The following is a 16,625-nucleotide window of genomic DNA, read 5'->3' as shown; positions in this document are numbered from 1 at the left end:
CTTCTTACAGAGTGTGTTATCCAGGTGCATAACTGCATCGTGAGCGTTAGGCAAACATTAGGTTTTCCTTTCCCATGCAGTTTATGATATTTCCAAGTCATTTACATGTTCTTGTAGTATTTTATAAATAGGGACCAGCCACAGTATTAATTCCAGGCTCCAGGGTAATCTATATAATCAGCTAACCAGAAAAACTGAGCTGTTAAATGGAAATTGGATGATTTTATGTTGGATTTTTTTGCCTCATACTGTGTCTCTAAGCTTCCAACTCTGCTCTTTTTACAATTTCAGGACCGAATTGCATCCGATATGTAGCATATCTCAGGTGAAGCAAGACTTTGAGGGGAACCCTGGCACAAAACTACAGAGAAGGTCGGCAGCTGAAGATTATATTTCCAGCTATGGCATAGGATTTGACCCAGCAGAGAATGAATTTGACTATGGTTTATGCAATGAAGTAGTTAATGTCGCCTGCTCTCCTAAACCTGATGCTTTCAACCCATGTGAAGATATCATGGGATACAACATTCTGAGAGTCCTGATATGGTTCATCAACATTTTAGCTATTACCGGGAACACTGTTGTCCTCATTATTTTAATAAGCAGTCAATACAAACTCACAGTTCCTCGCTTTCTAATGTGCAATCTTGCCTTTGCAGACCTCTGCATAGGGATCTACCTGCTGTTTATTGCCTCCGTAGACATCCAGACCAAAAGCCAGTACTACAACTATGCCATAGACTGGCAGACCGGGGCAGGATGCAACGCTGCAGGATTTTTCACAGTGTTTGCCAGTGAACTCTCGGTGTACACGCTGACAGTGATCACCCTGGAGCGCTGGCACACCATCACCTTCGCCATGCAGCTGCACCGCAAGGTGCGCCTGCGCCACGCCGTCACCATCATGGTTTTTGGCTGGGTGTTTGCTTTCACAGTAGCACTCCTTCCCATATTTGGGGTCAGCAGCTACATGAAGGTCAGCATCTGTCTTCCCATGGACATAGAAACACCGTTTTCCCAGGCTTACGTTATATTTCTGTTAGTGCTGAACGTACTTGCGTTCGTCATTATTTGTGTCTGCTACACCTGCATCTACTTTACTGTGCGAAACCCCAACGTCATCTCTTCCAACAGCGACACCAAGATTGCCAAGCGCATGGCCATCCTGATCTTCACCGACTTCCTCTGCATGGCACCCATATCTTTCTTTGCCATATCGGCCTCACTCAAGGTTCCTCTCATCACAGTTTCCAATTCCAAGATCCTCCTGGTTTTGTTTTACCCCATCAACTCCTGTGCTAACCCTTTCCTCTACGCCATTTTCACGAAGAATTTCCGCAGGGATTTCTTCATTCTCTTGAGTAAGTTTGGTTGCTGTGAAATGCAAGCCCAGATTTACAGAACAGAGATCTCTTCATCTGCTCATACTTTCCACACAAGAAATGGCCATTGCCCTCCTGCATCGAAAAACAGTGATGGCACTATTTATTCTTTGGTTCCCCTGAATCGCTTGAACTGAAACACTTGCATAAATTTGTGTCTGAGACAGTGTGCTAATCACTTGCAAGTATGTGAATTTTAATAATGACTTTAGCATAACATGCAAACTTCCGTTTTATGAAAAAAAAAATTCCTATTTCCTATTTTTGTTCAATGAACAACCATCAGAGATGACATATCATCTTCATCAGTTCTTGAAGAACAAAGTGCCAAAGTTTTCATGTAGAACTGTCTCAAGAAATAAATGAGATCATAAACTGGCATCTCCCACCATGCAGGAAGAGATTCCCTTCATTCTAGGAAGATGTTTGTTGCTTATTGACAATTAAGTAGTGGTTATATACAGTTTCAAAAAATGTCTAGAATTAATTTCTTTTCCTGTGGATTGTGTTATAACAATACAGATAATTAGCTTTTTCATTAATCATATCTCTTGGGGTTACAGGAGACAGAAGGCCAATTTAAGCCCTCCTCCAGCACAGGCTTGTTAGGAATGAGAATGTCTTTTGATGTTTCCATTTCTGTTGAGCACAGCAGGGAGGCAGGAGGCAACTCCAGCTATGCTGGATCTTTGCTGTTCCAAACTGTGTGGACCTGCCTTAGCCCGCACAGAAGAGTCACTTTGGGTGGTATTTGTGTTGGTTTAGATTGGCAGGCTCAGGGAAACCTATGAAGTCTGTGTTTGTATCAAAGAGTTAATTTGGTTTAGGGTATGTTTTCAAGGTAAGAAAGAGCAAGAATGAGGGCAAGAGAAACCTCTCATAATAAAAAGGGTGTTTTCTAAAGTTGTTTTCACAAAGTTGAATTCACTTGTGTGTCTGGGAGCCTTGGATATGCCAGTGTGGGCCAATGGGCTGCTCCACCACAACATGAGACAGGTTTGCCATACAACAACATTTGTGTATTATATTATACTGCCTGGGCTGCACAAAGAACAATGGATCTAGATGTGGCTTTCAAATCCCTGCACAAAATTTCATGTTAAATTCTAATTTTTGGTATAATCCTTTTAGGATTTCTCCTTCCCTTCTAAAAAAAAATAAAATCTTTTGTGATGGTCCAGATTAGAAGACCTGAAATAAATCATAAACTGCATATGTTGAAACAAACAAACATACGAACATACAAACAAACAAAAATAAAGGTAAAAAGAAAGAAAAAAATTAATCAAGATTTCCTGATTTTACAGGGGGTTTTACTAACATCTCAATGGATGTACTGACTTTTTTCATTATTTGAATATCTAATTTTTGCATGGTTCATAATTCCATATTGCAACAAAGATTCATGGATGGGTAAGGTTTTCTCATGCTGATTCTGTGTATGTATGTGGATATGTGGGCATTAAGAAAATACCAGGAGAGCAGTCTGGGCTTCATTCCCATCTCACAAAAAAGCTCACAGTTCTGCCCCATGAAATTATAAAAGCTTGGAGTCTTCATGGTTAATGTGATGTGCTTTCAATGTTTCCTATCTACAGCTCATAAAATTTCAGTAGCAAACCTTGATGCTTCTATCCATAATTTCGCCTGTCACCAGCTTCCCATTTCAGCATCTGAATCTTATGTGAACAACAACAGGAGGTGATTATTCACTCAGTCTTAGCCAGGGAAGGAACTATCAGCTCCCTAGTGCATAAAACAGGGGAGATCAAAGACAGTGTGTTTTGGCGGGGGAAATTTCATTACTCAACACAAGTAACACTCCCTCCATGATCCAGGAAAAGGAAGAATGAAAAAGAAAAGTGGGAAAGACACTTCATCTCTGAGAAGATCATCTGACTACTCAGAGGAAACATTTTTTTTTTTAAAAAATTCTTTATGTCATACACAGTGTGCTGGTGTGCAGCCATTAAAACCCATCCCAATGGAAGTAACTGAATGATGATGTTCCAAAACGACAAATAATCTAGTTATATTTTTAAAGAGTCCTAAATCTATTATTTGGCTAAAAATGAGGGATGTTCTTTGGCAAATACTACCCCACTTTTGATGATAAATAGGGAAAATTCTTGCAGTGTGTCATGTCATGCTTTTTTGCCTCTGCTCTGTCCATTTACCAGGAATGAGACCTGGCAGCTCAGGAAAGCACAGGCACAGTAGTCTAGAAGCCAGTCTCACAGATACATCAGGCACACGAGCTTGATACAGACCATCTACTTCATGCAAACCCATTGCCCAGACATTTGCAGAATCAGGACACAGTTAAATATTGTTTTCTAATTAACATCCCTGAAAAGAGACCTCGCAGGGTTGTAGCCAGTCAGACCAGGGCCCAAAGGATTGAGCCACCTAGCCCATGGGACTTCCTCCAGAGGACAGGAGTTGATACTTGAGAAGGAAGTAAAGCCTGCAAAACTGGACACCTTGCCCAGTGAGAGAACATGTCATACTGCCCACACATGCTGCTCAGGAGCTCTGGTGGCAGCTCCAAAGCTGAGAGATTGACTGTGCAGTTACCAAGACAAAATTCTCCTTCTTCTAGCCCTTAGATCTCCTTGGCTTTAGGTAGTCTATTGATTTTAATTTTAATAATCTTCCAAATTGCGAGGGACACTGTGGGACATGTGTCTTTCCCGATGTGAGATATTGGTCTTTTGTATGATTTTTTTCAGTAGTGTTTTTATTTGAAGAAAACAGTATTAGAAAAAAAAACCCTCAAGATACATTTTGTCCATGCTTGTAATGTACAAAAAGCCTGCTGGTGTTTGGTGTGGATTTCCTCAGCTCTCAAACAACATTTATGTTGCAATCTCTAAACTATTTTACATTTCCCTTTCTGAAATCTATTTTAATAAAACCAATATCAAAACAGAGTGCCTTGAGAACAAGTGTGTGGCCAGAGATATGCTGACAAAGTATGCAATAAATGTTGCGCTGCTTATCTGGAGAGCTCCATTTATGCAGTGCAGCCTCCACAGTCGGGTCACTGTGACCTATGGATGAGAGACTCTGCAGAGAAAACCCTCCTGCAGCCTCCTGGAGAGTTAACAAAGCGCACACACACACAGAAAGGTGTGCTTGAAACCTCTTCAGCAAATAACACAGAAAGACTGACCTGTCTTTGTTTTAACAAATCTCTTGTATTAACCCATATTTCTTATGAAATAAGATATTAACCATTGCAGAACTCAGACAAGCATATTTTTCCTCTTTAATTCATATGAACGGCTCTTTTTATGTGATGCATTCTAATTTTTTCCCCCTCATTTTTAGAGCCAGGGCTTTTAATTCTCTTTTGTTTGGTATTTTGCTCAGACAAACAAGTGCGTGTCTATGTGTGTACATATGCTCATATGAGTAGGCAAGACAGACCAAAAGTATCAAGGAAACTGAATCAAAGTCTAGCTCTGATTCACAAGAAAAGCCTGGGAACTGGTCTATTATCAGTAGAATGGACATTCATTGCATTTTAGTCTTCACCAAGCCCCCAGAAATGCTGAGTTATCTCTTTGCCCTTATGGTGTCATAACCAGAGTGACACAAAGAGACTGTGCAGACAGTGAGGAGACAAAAAGCAACTTCTTGATCTTTTTGATAGAAACATCATTCCTTAAGGCATGTACCTCGTGGAGAACCCAAACCTGACCTCCCCAAGAAACATTCATCAGGTGTTGTGATGGGAAATGAGAAATGGGGCCACTTCAGATTGGCAGACTAAAGGCAACATCATGAAAATTGCCGCCATGGGTAAAGGCAATAGGAGCACCTGGTCAAAAGTGCCAATAAAAACAAAAACCTGACTCGGCAGAGAAAATGAACCATGATCCATTTTTTTTACAACTTTGCTCTGGGGGTTGCACAGATATGCCAAGCAGAGTTTGCTCATTAGAAGGCAGGTCTGTGTTTGAGCTTGTTAAGAATTCAAGATGAGATTTGCATCCCATTTAGCAAGTCTTCAAATCATTTGACCACATTCTTTCCTGTAGATTCCCTCCTAATCATTCCACTGAGGACACAGCAGATCATCTTACTTTTAATTTATGCAGCTTTGTGGTTGAGAAGAGTTAATAATGCAAAATTATTTATCCTCAAGGAATGATTTAACCATCCCTCCCCTCTCTGAATGAAAGAACAGAAAAGAAAGGTAGGTCTGGTTCAAATGGTCAAGTAAGCACATACAAACCTCCTCACAGATTTGCATCTTTAATATGGGCATATGCAATCTCCCATTGTGTATGCAAATGAGAATTGCACATGCACACTCTTCTTCCATGAGAGCTTTTGTCTAAGTACTTGGCTACAAGCACATATCTGAAAATCTGGGTGTTGTTGCTTTAAAATATTCAAGCACAGGAGTAGGATTTTATAGCTGTCATCTGGATAATTAAACTCTTCATTAACAGTTGTTCACAAACCAGTAGGTGACCTTTAATTAGGGATGAAAGTAGTCAGGAATTGATTTCAAACATTAAGACACTGCAGAGGAGCCCTTTTCCCTCCACTTCTCCAAGTCCATTGAAAATCTTATGTAAAGAATTGGTTTTCCAACAGAAATTATGCTGGGTGAGACAAAAATATATTTCTAGGCTGTACTCAACAGATACACATTTTGTTTAACCTTGCTGTAACTAAAATATTGTACTTTCTGTTTTCTGTCTCATGCAAAGTTTACCATGTGTTACCTGGGTATTTATTACCCCAGCCTGGACACCTGTACCAAGTCATACCCCCACCAAAAAAGAAGAGAAACTCAACAAGTTCACACTGAGAGCAGTGCACAGATGGGAATGTGCTGTATTTGTGAGTGGGTGGAAGATTTCAGGGCAGAATTGAGCAATATGGACATTTCTGTTGAGTCATTTGAATATCCAGTCCTAAAATTCTACATGAAAGGGGCAGTTTAATAGTTCCCAGGAAGAAATCAATAGAAATTTGCATGGAAAAATCCTATGGAGAGATAAAATTTAAAGGTAAAGTCAGTGAGGTTTAAAAGCAAAAGACTGATATAAGGAGAGTGTGCTGTCTCTGGAAAGAGAGATAGCAACTCCTTTAGGGGCCATTCAGGCACCAACACTGCGCCGTCACCAGTCACCTTTGCACTGCAATTCCGTGTATTTCTTGTGGGCTACAAATGCCTGATGAGCTTTAAATGCTCACAGTTTCTTCTTTTCTTGGCTACGCCGTGTGGACAGGGACGTACCCCGTGGACATCTACACTCTTGCCTCTTCATTGCCTCAGCTTTACCCCATGTTGTCCCTTTCCACAGCAGTGGTTTGTGCTGTCTGTGCTCACAAGTGCTCTGCTTTTACCTGCAGTCATGTAAGGAACAGAATCCACATCCCTTAGAAACATTTTTTCATAAATCAGCAGTTGGAAGACCAGAACGCTGCTCATAGCTCTCTGTTCTGCAGTGCACAAGTCTTCTTATTCTGCCTTCCAGCTTCTCCCTCCCATTTTTGGTTATTTGTTTGAGTGACTGTTGTGAGGATAACTGGCCCTTTGCCAAGCTTGAGACATTCTGCTTTGAAATAATCATTGTTTGAGCCAGACAATTTCCAAAAATCAGAGCGATGTTAATAGAACCCTCTCCCTGACTCTACATATTTCCTGGACTTTGCTGATGGAAAAAAAAAAAAAAAAACACACCACTAATTTTTACATAGATGATCCACAATTTCCTTCTCCCACATTGCCAGCTGCATTTTCATCTTGTCCCACAGATATCAGGGTGGCATGAGGCAACCTTAAGTTCCCTGGAGAGGCTGTGGAAGGAGGAAGGAGGAAACACAGTCTGGATAAAGTAGGGACATCAAAGGTTAGAAAAGCAGAGCCAAATCGGGGCAGTTTTTAAATAACCCCCAAATGCTCTAAGAATCACCAGAACCCACATCAAAGACAAGCCCAAAGCTGTTCTATTTTTTCATTCCTGCCACCAAGGCCTGCAGTCAGAGAAGATTCACTCTGATCCATTGGGTCTCTGAGTAAAACCATGAGGTCTGTCTGTCAGGAGGCTGTGCCAAACACCAAGTTTAACAATGGCACCAGAAACAGTGATTTTGCTCAGTGCTGTACCTGTGCTGAAACACTGTTCCTCTGCAGAGTTAAGAACCTGAACTGGGCAAAAAATTGTATTGAACTAGACTTTTTTCTAGAAGTGGCATATCCACGGTGCTGTTTTCAACCACATCAACTTAACCAAGGTTTGGGCTTTTTTCCCAGCAACTTCTCCTGCTACCCAACGTTACCTTTCTCCTGGAATGCTTGTTCCTCCTTCCTTCAAAAACCACTGCTGCTCACAACCGACACAACCGGGGGAAAATTCCTGGCTAGCTCCACGCCCCGGCTTGCGCCACGAGCTTCTCCCCCAGACCACTGCGGGCCCCAGGTGGTGGATCAGAGAGGGCTGTGCTCCCCACGGCACAGGCGTGTCGGGCACTGAGGACCAGGCAAAGAGCAGAAAGAGGAGTCCTCAGTGTGGGTCTCAAGGAGGTACATTCCTCAAGACAGTCAGGGACTGAAGACCAAGTGCAATGGCTGCGCCCAGAGTTCTAAATAGGGGAAGTACAAGGGAAGCAAAACAGAGTAAACAATCAAGGAAAAACTGAGGAGGACCTTGAGGAGGGGATTACAAAACTGGGACCAATGGGAGAATACAGGGGGAGGGTGCAGTCTGCATAGATCAGTGAGGCACTGAATAACATGAAATTTGCTAGAACAGGGGGAAGGAGTAAGCATTAGCTGACAACCAAATAGGTGGGGTGACAAATAGGAAGTGAGGGGCTTGTTCGGGGGAAGATTGGCATAGGATGTTCTGGACAGAGGGCAGGGTTAAGGGGGTGACTGGCAGCTGGGAAAGGGAGGTGACAACTCTGGGGGAAACCAATAACTTTAGGGAAAGAATAGGAGTCGGCCAAGATCCTGAAGGCAAAAGAAGGTCATGAAGGCAAAAATATGCACCACCACACACAACCACCACTCTTAACACCAGTTTTCCTTCCTTCTGTGGATGGCGGCATCTTTTCGTGTGATTACACTGGAGTCAACCAAAGCACTCATTAGTCACTGAAAAAGCCTTCAAGGCGTCAGCACTCTACTTTTTCCCAGAAAGGTGTTGCTTTTCTTCATGGCAACACTCAGAACATTTTTCCACACACTTAATACCATCATAACTAGTGCTCAGCTTTCAGTGTCTGTCCTACAGAACACCATTATGCAGACATTAACTTGGTGGTGCTTTTGGTCCTGGTTTCACTGTCCTTTCTGCACTTGTGTAAACCAGACAAGTGTCACCACTCTCAGATCCTTAGAAGAGACCTCCCAGTTTGACTGCCCTAATTGTAGGTGCTAGTCCTGTTTTGATGTTCACCTGGAGAGACCTGCTTTCGTCCCTGAGGAGGGCAAGCTGTGAAGTCATGATAAATTGAGAAGGAAATGGGCAACCTGTGTTCAGAACAGCCTCACCATTGCTCTAGCACCTCGAAGGACACTTGAAGGGCAGCAAAATCTCACGTGTAAACGTTTGTAATTACAATTTTGTCTCTGTCCTTGTTGCTGTTGATAAACCTCCGTGTATCACGTAGCACCACCAGTGCTGTATCTCGGAGCTCACAGTGCTGGAGCTGCAGTTTGTAAAGCACAGTGGGACCTCTCCCGTAAAACATGTGTGCATGCATTTGTCACTATGAGTCAATAAAGGTCTCTAAGAGTTAACTAGTTAGGCAATCAGACAATTAATTATGCAACTAATTAGGTCTGACCTAATTTCTGGAAAATAACCACCCAGGAATCCTTTGGTTTGTTTCCTCTCTCAGAATAATTTATCAGCAAATACATATATTTCCTTTCTGTGAAGAGTCCCCCTGTGAGCTGCAACCCAAGTGGCTTCTGGTTACTTCTTTCATAATTAAAGACCCTTTGTCACTTTTTTCAAAAGGTGAGAAACACCACCAGTGCTGTGTCTGGCGTCCCCTTGCCAACCAGGCACAGATGGCAATGCCTGAGGCTGAATGAGGAGCTGAGGCTGTTTGCATAATGCCATCTCCACACTCCCCTCACTCTGCGAAACTCCAGTTAACACTTGCGTGTAGACAACAGCGAACAAGATAGGCAGAGAGCTCCAGAGGGGCCTCAGTCGTCCAAGATTCAGGGATATTCATTCAGGAGTTCAGGGAGAATTCCTTTGAAGGTTGTGGGTTTTAGCATCTCTTTAGTCTGGGGAAACTGTTTGAGGGAAGGGTTTTACATGAGGCAAGATGATGCCCTATTTTAATTAATACTTGCTAACACAGAGGCAGGTCTCCAGCAGTGCCCTTTTTACCCTCATGGTTTTCTTCCCCTCCCAAAAGGCCGAAAGAATAAAAAGGCTTTTGAAGGGTAAGCCTGGAGAAGCACTCACTGCTACTAGAGTGAGAATTGCAAATAAGGGAGGGAGGCAACGAGGGAGAAAGGGAGAAGGGAAGTGGATGGATGGATGGATGGATGGATGGATGGATGGATGGATGGATGATATCCTGGAAAACAAGGTGCACTTAACAGGAGCTTTTGTCATATTTCAGGAGTAGAATGATTTTCTTAAGGCTGTAACCAGAAACCAGGTGGTATTGAGGCAAAATCTTCCATGTCCTGTGCTCTTAACATGGCTGTCTGAAGAGAGAGTCTTAGGCTTTCAAAGGCTTTATACTTCTTTTTAATGTTGGCAAACTCTGAGGAAAAAGCATTGGGGAAGGAGGGAAGGAGGGAAAAGGATGACAAGGAGAATGAAATTTCTCTTACTTAAAATAAAACTATACAAATAATTCTTATGAGGGGAGTGAAATGATATGCACTGAGGTGGCTCATAAAAAAAAGCCATGTTTAATTTTTTAAGCTGGTCCTCCTAGAGACAGCAATGCTCTGCACAGAGACCAATATCCATCCCTGCTCAGAGAACCAGCACAAGGACTATTTCCACAAAAAATGACCTTTTAAAGTGGGGCTGACATGATGTGTAAGTTTTGTGCTGGCCCTCTGCACTGCAGCAAATTGCATGTTGAGGAGGGAAGGCTTGTCTTTCGCCGGTGAAAAATGGCCCACGCCTGCCCCGTCACCCCCAGCCACTCCTAACACACATTTGTTTATGTGCACGTTGGGCTCCAAGGCTCTGCATCACAGAATAGCACCAGAGCAACACGCTGTTTTTAAAGTAAAATGCATGGTAAAATCCTCCCCGAAAAGACAGGGGACTCCTACCTATTGCCTGGGATCAGGGCAGTCTTTTTTGAGCTGAAATCACATGCAGGCTACATGAGCACCTGAGCTCATATCTGTTCAAGCTGTATAGAAAAAAAATAAACAGAGGTAAGAAAGCCTGGACAAAGGGAAGGAACATTTGATTTGAGTATCTCAGCTCTCAGTCTCTTGAAGCCAACACCCTTTCCTCTGTAAAAGGGTGGTTAAAGGGCTGGAAGATCATGAGACCCCACCAAATCTACCTTGTGGGCTTGCCATTGCTTCTGACATGGATTTGTATCTGCTCATACTTAGAAACAAACCAAATTAACTCCTGTGCTGAATTACAGCCAAATTTACATGCAGAAAAGACCCTCATGTTTCATCACCAAGCACCACTTTCACCATTACTGAATGCAATCTTCTCACTGCCTCGTCACTCTAAGCTTTATCTCTACATTTCCTTACAATTTTCTTAAAAATATATATTTTCCTAATCGAGCCCTTCCTAGTGCCAGAAAGCCTATCTGCAGTAAACCACTGCTGCAGTCCTCCATGTCTGCTCAGGATACTGACATCTCCACTAGTGGCAGAGTAAACTCTCCTCATGCTGGCACAGGACAGGCAGTCCAGGACCTCCAGGACCCCATCCCTCTCTGCTTCCTGGGCAATGATATCAAATATCAACAATCACAGCAGGGTATGCAGACTGACTCAAGCCTCTACTTCACCCCTCAGAGGTCATCAGAGCTGTGCAGCCTGGCAAACCCAAAAATGTATATGCAAGGCATGCTCTCCCCAGACAGAGTGGTAGGTGCTGCAAAATGAGAGCAAGACCTCGATGTTTTTGCAGAATTGCTTCTGTTCACACTCTGCATCAGAGCAACTTGCAGAGAAAAGCATGTGAAATAAGTGAGCACATATTGTCCCACCTGCTGTGTGGGCATTAAAGCCAAACAGACTGTGGGGGCTGCATGGAGGAGAGCAGGAGAGGGCTGGAGAGTCCCTGCTCCCCCTCTGTTTCATACAGGTCCCTTGTTCTAGTGCAGAATTGTTTATACAGGTGAGTATGATGAGCAAGAGAGCAAGATGAGCTCAGGAGATGACTAGATGAGCATGTTGTGCTTTGCTAGTGCACTCTTCTTGCTCCTTGCTAAGAGCCAGGACACCAAAATAGGCTGGTGCTTGAGCACCATTAACAACTTAAGGGCACTATGTGCAGGGTCCATGTGAGCAAGCTGAGCTCCACAGCCACTCAGGGGTTTTGGGTGGGGGAAGAGTTTGCCCTCCAGGTCTCCTCTATTCTTTGTGCATAGCATTTTAAAAGCTAAAGCATCCACTTGTGCAGAGCAGGAGAAAGCACACAGTCAATCTGGTTACAAGGAGAAGGAGGCACTTCCTACCATTACAGCTCCTTCTTGCCTCCTTCATTGTTCACCAAGCTGCACCACGTCTCTTCTGTAATCCCCTTCTGTGTTTTCCTTCACCACCTCCCAAGGCACAGGTGTCCTCTTTCCGTCTTTTTTGCTCAAGTGCTTTGTTTCTTCCCTTTCCCTCTCTGTTAAATTTCTTTGAACCAGCCTGGATGTTTCACTTCTGACAGGAATATTCTGTGCCCCTCAAGCATACAAGCAGCTGAGAGGGGAGATGAGGGAGGCTCAAGGCAGAAAGCGTGAGCCTGAGCAAGAGACTGATGGGTCGGACAATTTTTTCTGAGGAACTTAGAAGAAGAAGAGGAAGGATAAACCTTGGCTTAGCCCAAAGGGTCTGTCCTAATTTGGGATAGACTTTTGAAACCAAAGACCGAACCCTTCAGAAGGACTAGGTTTATGCACATTATGAGGGAGAGGCAGAGATGCTAGCAGTTATGAAAAGACTGTCACATTATTTACAGGGCATTGGCTGGCATTTTCCAGCTAATAAGAGGAATGGTAAAGAAAGCTGCTGTGCTTTAAAAGCACTGCAGTTTAAAAAAAAAAAAAAAAAAAAAAAAAAAAAAAAAAAAAAAAAGCACTGCTAAGCAGCCTCCAGCCACAAAATCAGGACTGGATATATAAACCCCACACTCCACAGGTGGCCCAGCCAAGCTCCAAGGATTGAGAAGCTGCTCCAGAAGGCAGAAATGCCAGTTGCTGGGAAATTGCTGCGAACACGAAATTTTCCCCTCTTCACTTTCCTATCTCTTAGCACATTTTCTTTCTGCCTGCTAAGCCCTGTGGGCAGAGAGCAAGAGCACAGCATCCGTAGATGGGGACCTGGAGATGGGCTGTCTCCACCAGCTGGGTGTGGCAGGGCCAGAGGACAGGGCAAGCTTGTGCAATGCACCTCAGCTCTCTGGGAGCACCCCGGGGCTTTGTGACCGCTTGCTATTTTTGTACTTGGAAAGTTTTGTCATGGTTTCTTATCCATTCCCTTAATGGGATTAACTCACAGTTGCATAGAATACCCAGCTTCAATTATTAATAATGCAGAAACTTCCCTTTCCTCTTAAAGTAGAAAGCAGCTGCCCTGGATTTCTACAGTATCCGGTGTTTAGCATATGAATGGGATGGCATTAGCTAGCCTGCTGCTCAATAGCTGTTTGTCCATCTAGATTCCACCTATGCATCTGCCAGAAATGGACTTCAGTTCAGGCTTTCCAGGAGCAGTGAGTATTTCCTTCTCCTTTTTCATGCCTCAGCATCACCAAATTTTTCTGGACAGCTCATTTAACCCTTTCTCTTCCCATGACTGAGGGAGAAGCTGCTGCTACACACTTCCTCCAAACTTCTCTTAGACCAAAATTATTGCTCCCAGAGCTTTTTCTATTTTGTCTGGAAGAGGGATGTGACATTTTAGTGTAGCCTAATGAAAATGTCCACATGGTACTAAAAGAAAAACCAGGTCTGGCTTGTTGCTTTGAGGTTAGAGACCAACAGCCTTCACATAGCAACACACTCTATATTCGGTCAAGCTTCCATTGACCTCTGAGCCATTTTGGACAAATGGCATAAATTTTTCTGCAGAGACTTAAGGTCTTGACACATTCAAGATTGTTGCAAAGTAAAATGCAGTGACTTGTACAGCTGCTCAGGTCAAAGATACGTTTTGACCTCTGATTATTTTTCCATCTAAGAAAGTAAGGTTCCCTGGAGTTGCAGAGAGGTTTTCTTTTCTTTACTAACCAGTTCAATTGGTAAAAATATTGTGGTATTGCAGATTTGCAAATCCTATGCTTTTACACCCCAGGAAAATGTGCTCATTATACTAGAGAACTTCTGACCTTGCAAGGCTTTTAGGGAGGCATTTAAACAACATTAAATTTAGGTGAGGCATTTAAACAAAACAAACCACCACCCCTTTTTCATAGTAACGCCCATGTGCTGGCTGTCGTCAGGACACTGCTGGGCACCTCTTATTCTCCTCTGCTTCAGTCCTCAGGGATTCCAGCAATCCTGGCACATGTGCAGCAGCTGGAAACGCTCACTCACTGCTCTGCTTCCTCAACGTCTTTGATCAGTTTCAGGCCAAGGCATCCCAGAGGAGTTTCTCATGATGGAATTTCACAGCAGTCACTTTGTGCTAGTGAAACAGCAAAAATATTAATAAATTCTGGCTTGCTTTGTGGCAATACAATAGGCTTTTATGCCCAAGGCTCAGGCTCAGAGAAGGACATGAAAACCAAGGCTGAGCAGCAGGAGCTGACAGAAGTTTCTGACTAACTGAAAACTTTTGAACAGCATAAAAATCAGATGTTTTGCCTGTGGGAATACAGAAGAGCTTGCAGCCAGGAAAGCTGGTGTACAAATGATGGGCATGGCCCGTGGCAACATCAGGCTCCTGGGGCAATCTAGGCATAAACAGAGCAGGCACATAATCCCAAAGAGGTAGTTGAGCAACACTCCAAATGGCATGTCCAACCTGCTTGGAATCATCAGGGTGCTTGGGTAGCTCACCATTATCCTGGTCTCTGGAGAGTGTTTCAAGCTGCTGAACACAGAGGGAAATTTTTCCCATTGCCCACGGAGACACTGACATTTTCTCTCCATGCCTCATGTACCTCAGGCTTGCAAGGTGGTGGAAAGGACGGGCTTTCATTCCTGAGAAATGTCCGAAATCTCCCACAGAGGGCACAAAGTGGAGGGTACAGCAGCTCCCTCCTGCTGCAGCTTCTGGCTCAGGAGAGAGCCATGGAGCCAGAGGTGAGGTGAATGAGTCCTGTGGGACAGGTCTGTGGCAGGAAGCCAATTCCACAGTGCTCACTCTGCCTCATTCACAGAACGCCTTGCAGGGAAGATTTGCCTGGCTCCACCATCACTCCCAGATGGCAAACAGCAGGCAAAGCAGCCTCTGGCATGGCGCTGTCTCCTGGCTGCTGCCCCCATCCAGGTCAGCCCAGTGCCAGGGAGGTTCCTGCTCGGCCCTGCTGTGCCTGGAAAATGAATTGCTCTGGGACTGACATTGTGGTGTGCTCCCACACACAGCTGCACAGTGAGCTATTTAACTGCACAGACATTAGTGAGGCACAGACTGCAATGCCTGTTTTCTTTCTGAAGTGAAAAAAGCAGCATTACATCATGCCTATACTAAGAAACACTCCTTCCTTAAGGACAACAGCACAAAGTTTATCTCAAAATGCGTGATTAAAATGTGTGATTAAAATGCAAGGATGCTCGCAGGTAGGGAGGGAGAGACTGGCTTGTGACCTTGCCCTATATTATTCCTCTGCTTCCCACGTGTGGGGAGACCACTGTTTGGAGTTAGGATGAGGAGTGCAAGGAAATTTTTCTGGTTTCAACCACAGAAAAGCAGTGAGGCACCCAGCATCTCCTGGGGGTCTGAGGAGAGCAAAGGACTAGGAGGGTCCCTGAAGTGCACACTCAGCTTTGGCATGGGAGGGTGAGAGGGAACTTCAGGAGATGCTCACATGGTTGGGCTTGACCCATGGCCAACCCTGTAAACCAATCCCTGGAGCACAGGCAGGTGATGAGAATTTAACCCCTCTGCAACCGTTCTGCAAGTGCTCAGCACTTCTGAGTGTAAATTGGAATGTGCACAGGGCAAAAAAAGAGCTGTAACAGGGCTGAGTTGGGTCATTGGAACCATGGCTGTGGTTTCTCCTGTGCTGTGTAGAAGACTCCCAAATTTTAATTCAGCTGCTCTTACTGTTAAAGCCAACAGGATGCCTTTAATACCAGGTGAGGAGTTGGAGGCAGTGCTGCACATGTGAATAAACCCTTACAGGAGCCTGACAGAAGAGATTTTTTCACAGCAAAAAGGAAGATTTCATCTTGATGCATCTTTGGTCAGGTACTGCTGCAAATATGTTATTTTGTTGCTGTCTCTCCTCCCTCTCAAATAAATATTGCATCTAGAAGGAAATTCAGAAAAACAGATTATTTCCAGCCATGTGAGAGATGCAGATTCACTTCAGAATGTCGCTCTCTGCACTGGCAAAGACTTCCACTGTGCTTTCAAAGACTTTTTTAAAAGCATTTCTGGGTTTTTCCACTTATGGGACAAAAGATTAATTGTATCAATAAAAAGACAATGTGCTCTGTGAGTCAGTTCTGCTATACTGAGGTTACAACTCCTGTACAGAGATCAGATCTCTGAGGTCCCAGTAATTCCTACAAAACACTCCACACTCTCAGGAGGAAGAAGAAACTCTGAGTTTCCTTGTGAAGACTGTGGAAATAAGTATTTTCCATATGTCCTTGGACAAGAGCTGATGCCTAAGCTACAAAGTTTTAATATAGGCAGCTTAAATTGGCTGCAGTGCTGGTGCTCTCCCGTAGTTTGCTTAATGATATCATATACCCTTTAGTGGTTACACTTAGAAACTGGTGTTAAATCTTCACTAATAAGAAAACTTACTTTGATTTTTCTGCATTGCTGCCTATACCACCATAATCTAAAACAGCAAGAATATAAGTATCCTATACTGGCCTAACATGTTCACACCCTATTTATTAATGATAAGGATGTAAGAGATT

At 43.6% G+C, this 16,625-nt stretch overlaps 1 protein-coding gene across 1 annotated transcript in view; it reads left to right on the top strand.

Annotated features, from left to right (window-relative positions):
* Window positions 1-2,537, top strand: part of FSHR (follicle stimulating hormone receptor) — a 78,864-nt gene extending 76,327 nt beyond the window's left edge. Inside the window, exon 10 of the mRNA XM_066316352.1 lies at window positions 292-2,537. Coding sequence (XP_066172449.1) covers window positions 292-1,519 — 1,228 coding nt within the window. The 3' untranslated portion in view covers window positions 1,520-2,537. The remainder of the gene's footprint in view (window positions 1-291) is intronic.
* Window positions 2,538-16,625: the final 14,088 nt, after the last annotated feature.

Source organism: Sylvia atricapilla, chromosome 3, assembly GCF_009819655.1.
Source record: "Sylvia atricapilla isolate bSylAtr1 chromosome 3, bSylAtr1.pri, whole genome shotgun sequence".
NCBI lineage: Eukaryota > Metazoa > Chordata > Aves > Passeriformes > Sylviidae > Sylvia > Sylvia atricapilla.
This window is presented reverse-complemented; position numbering and strand designations above follow the sequence as displayed.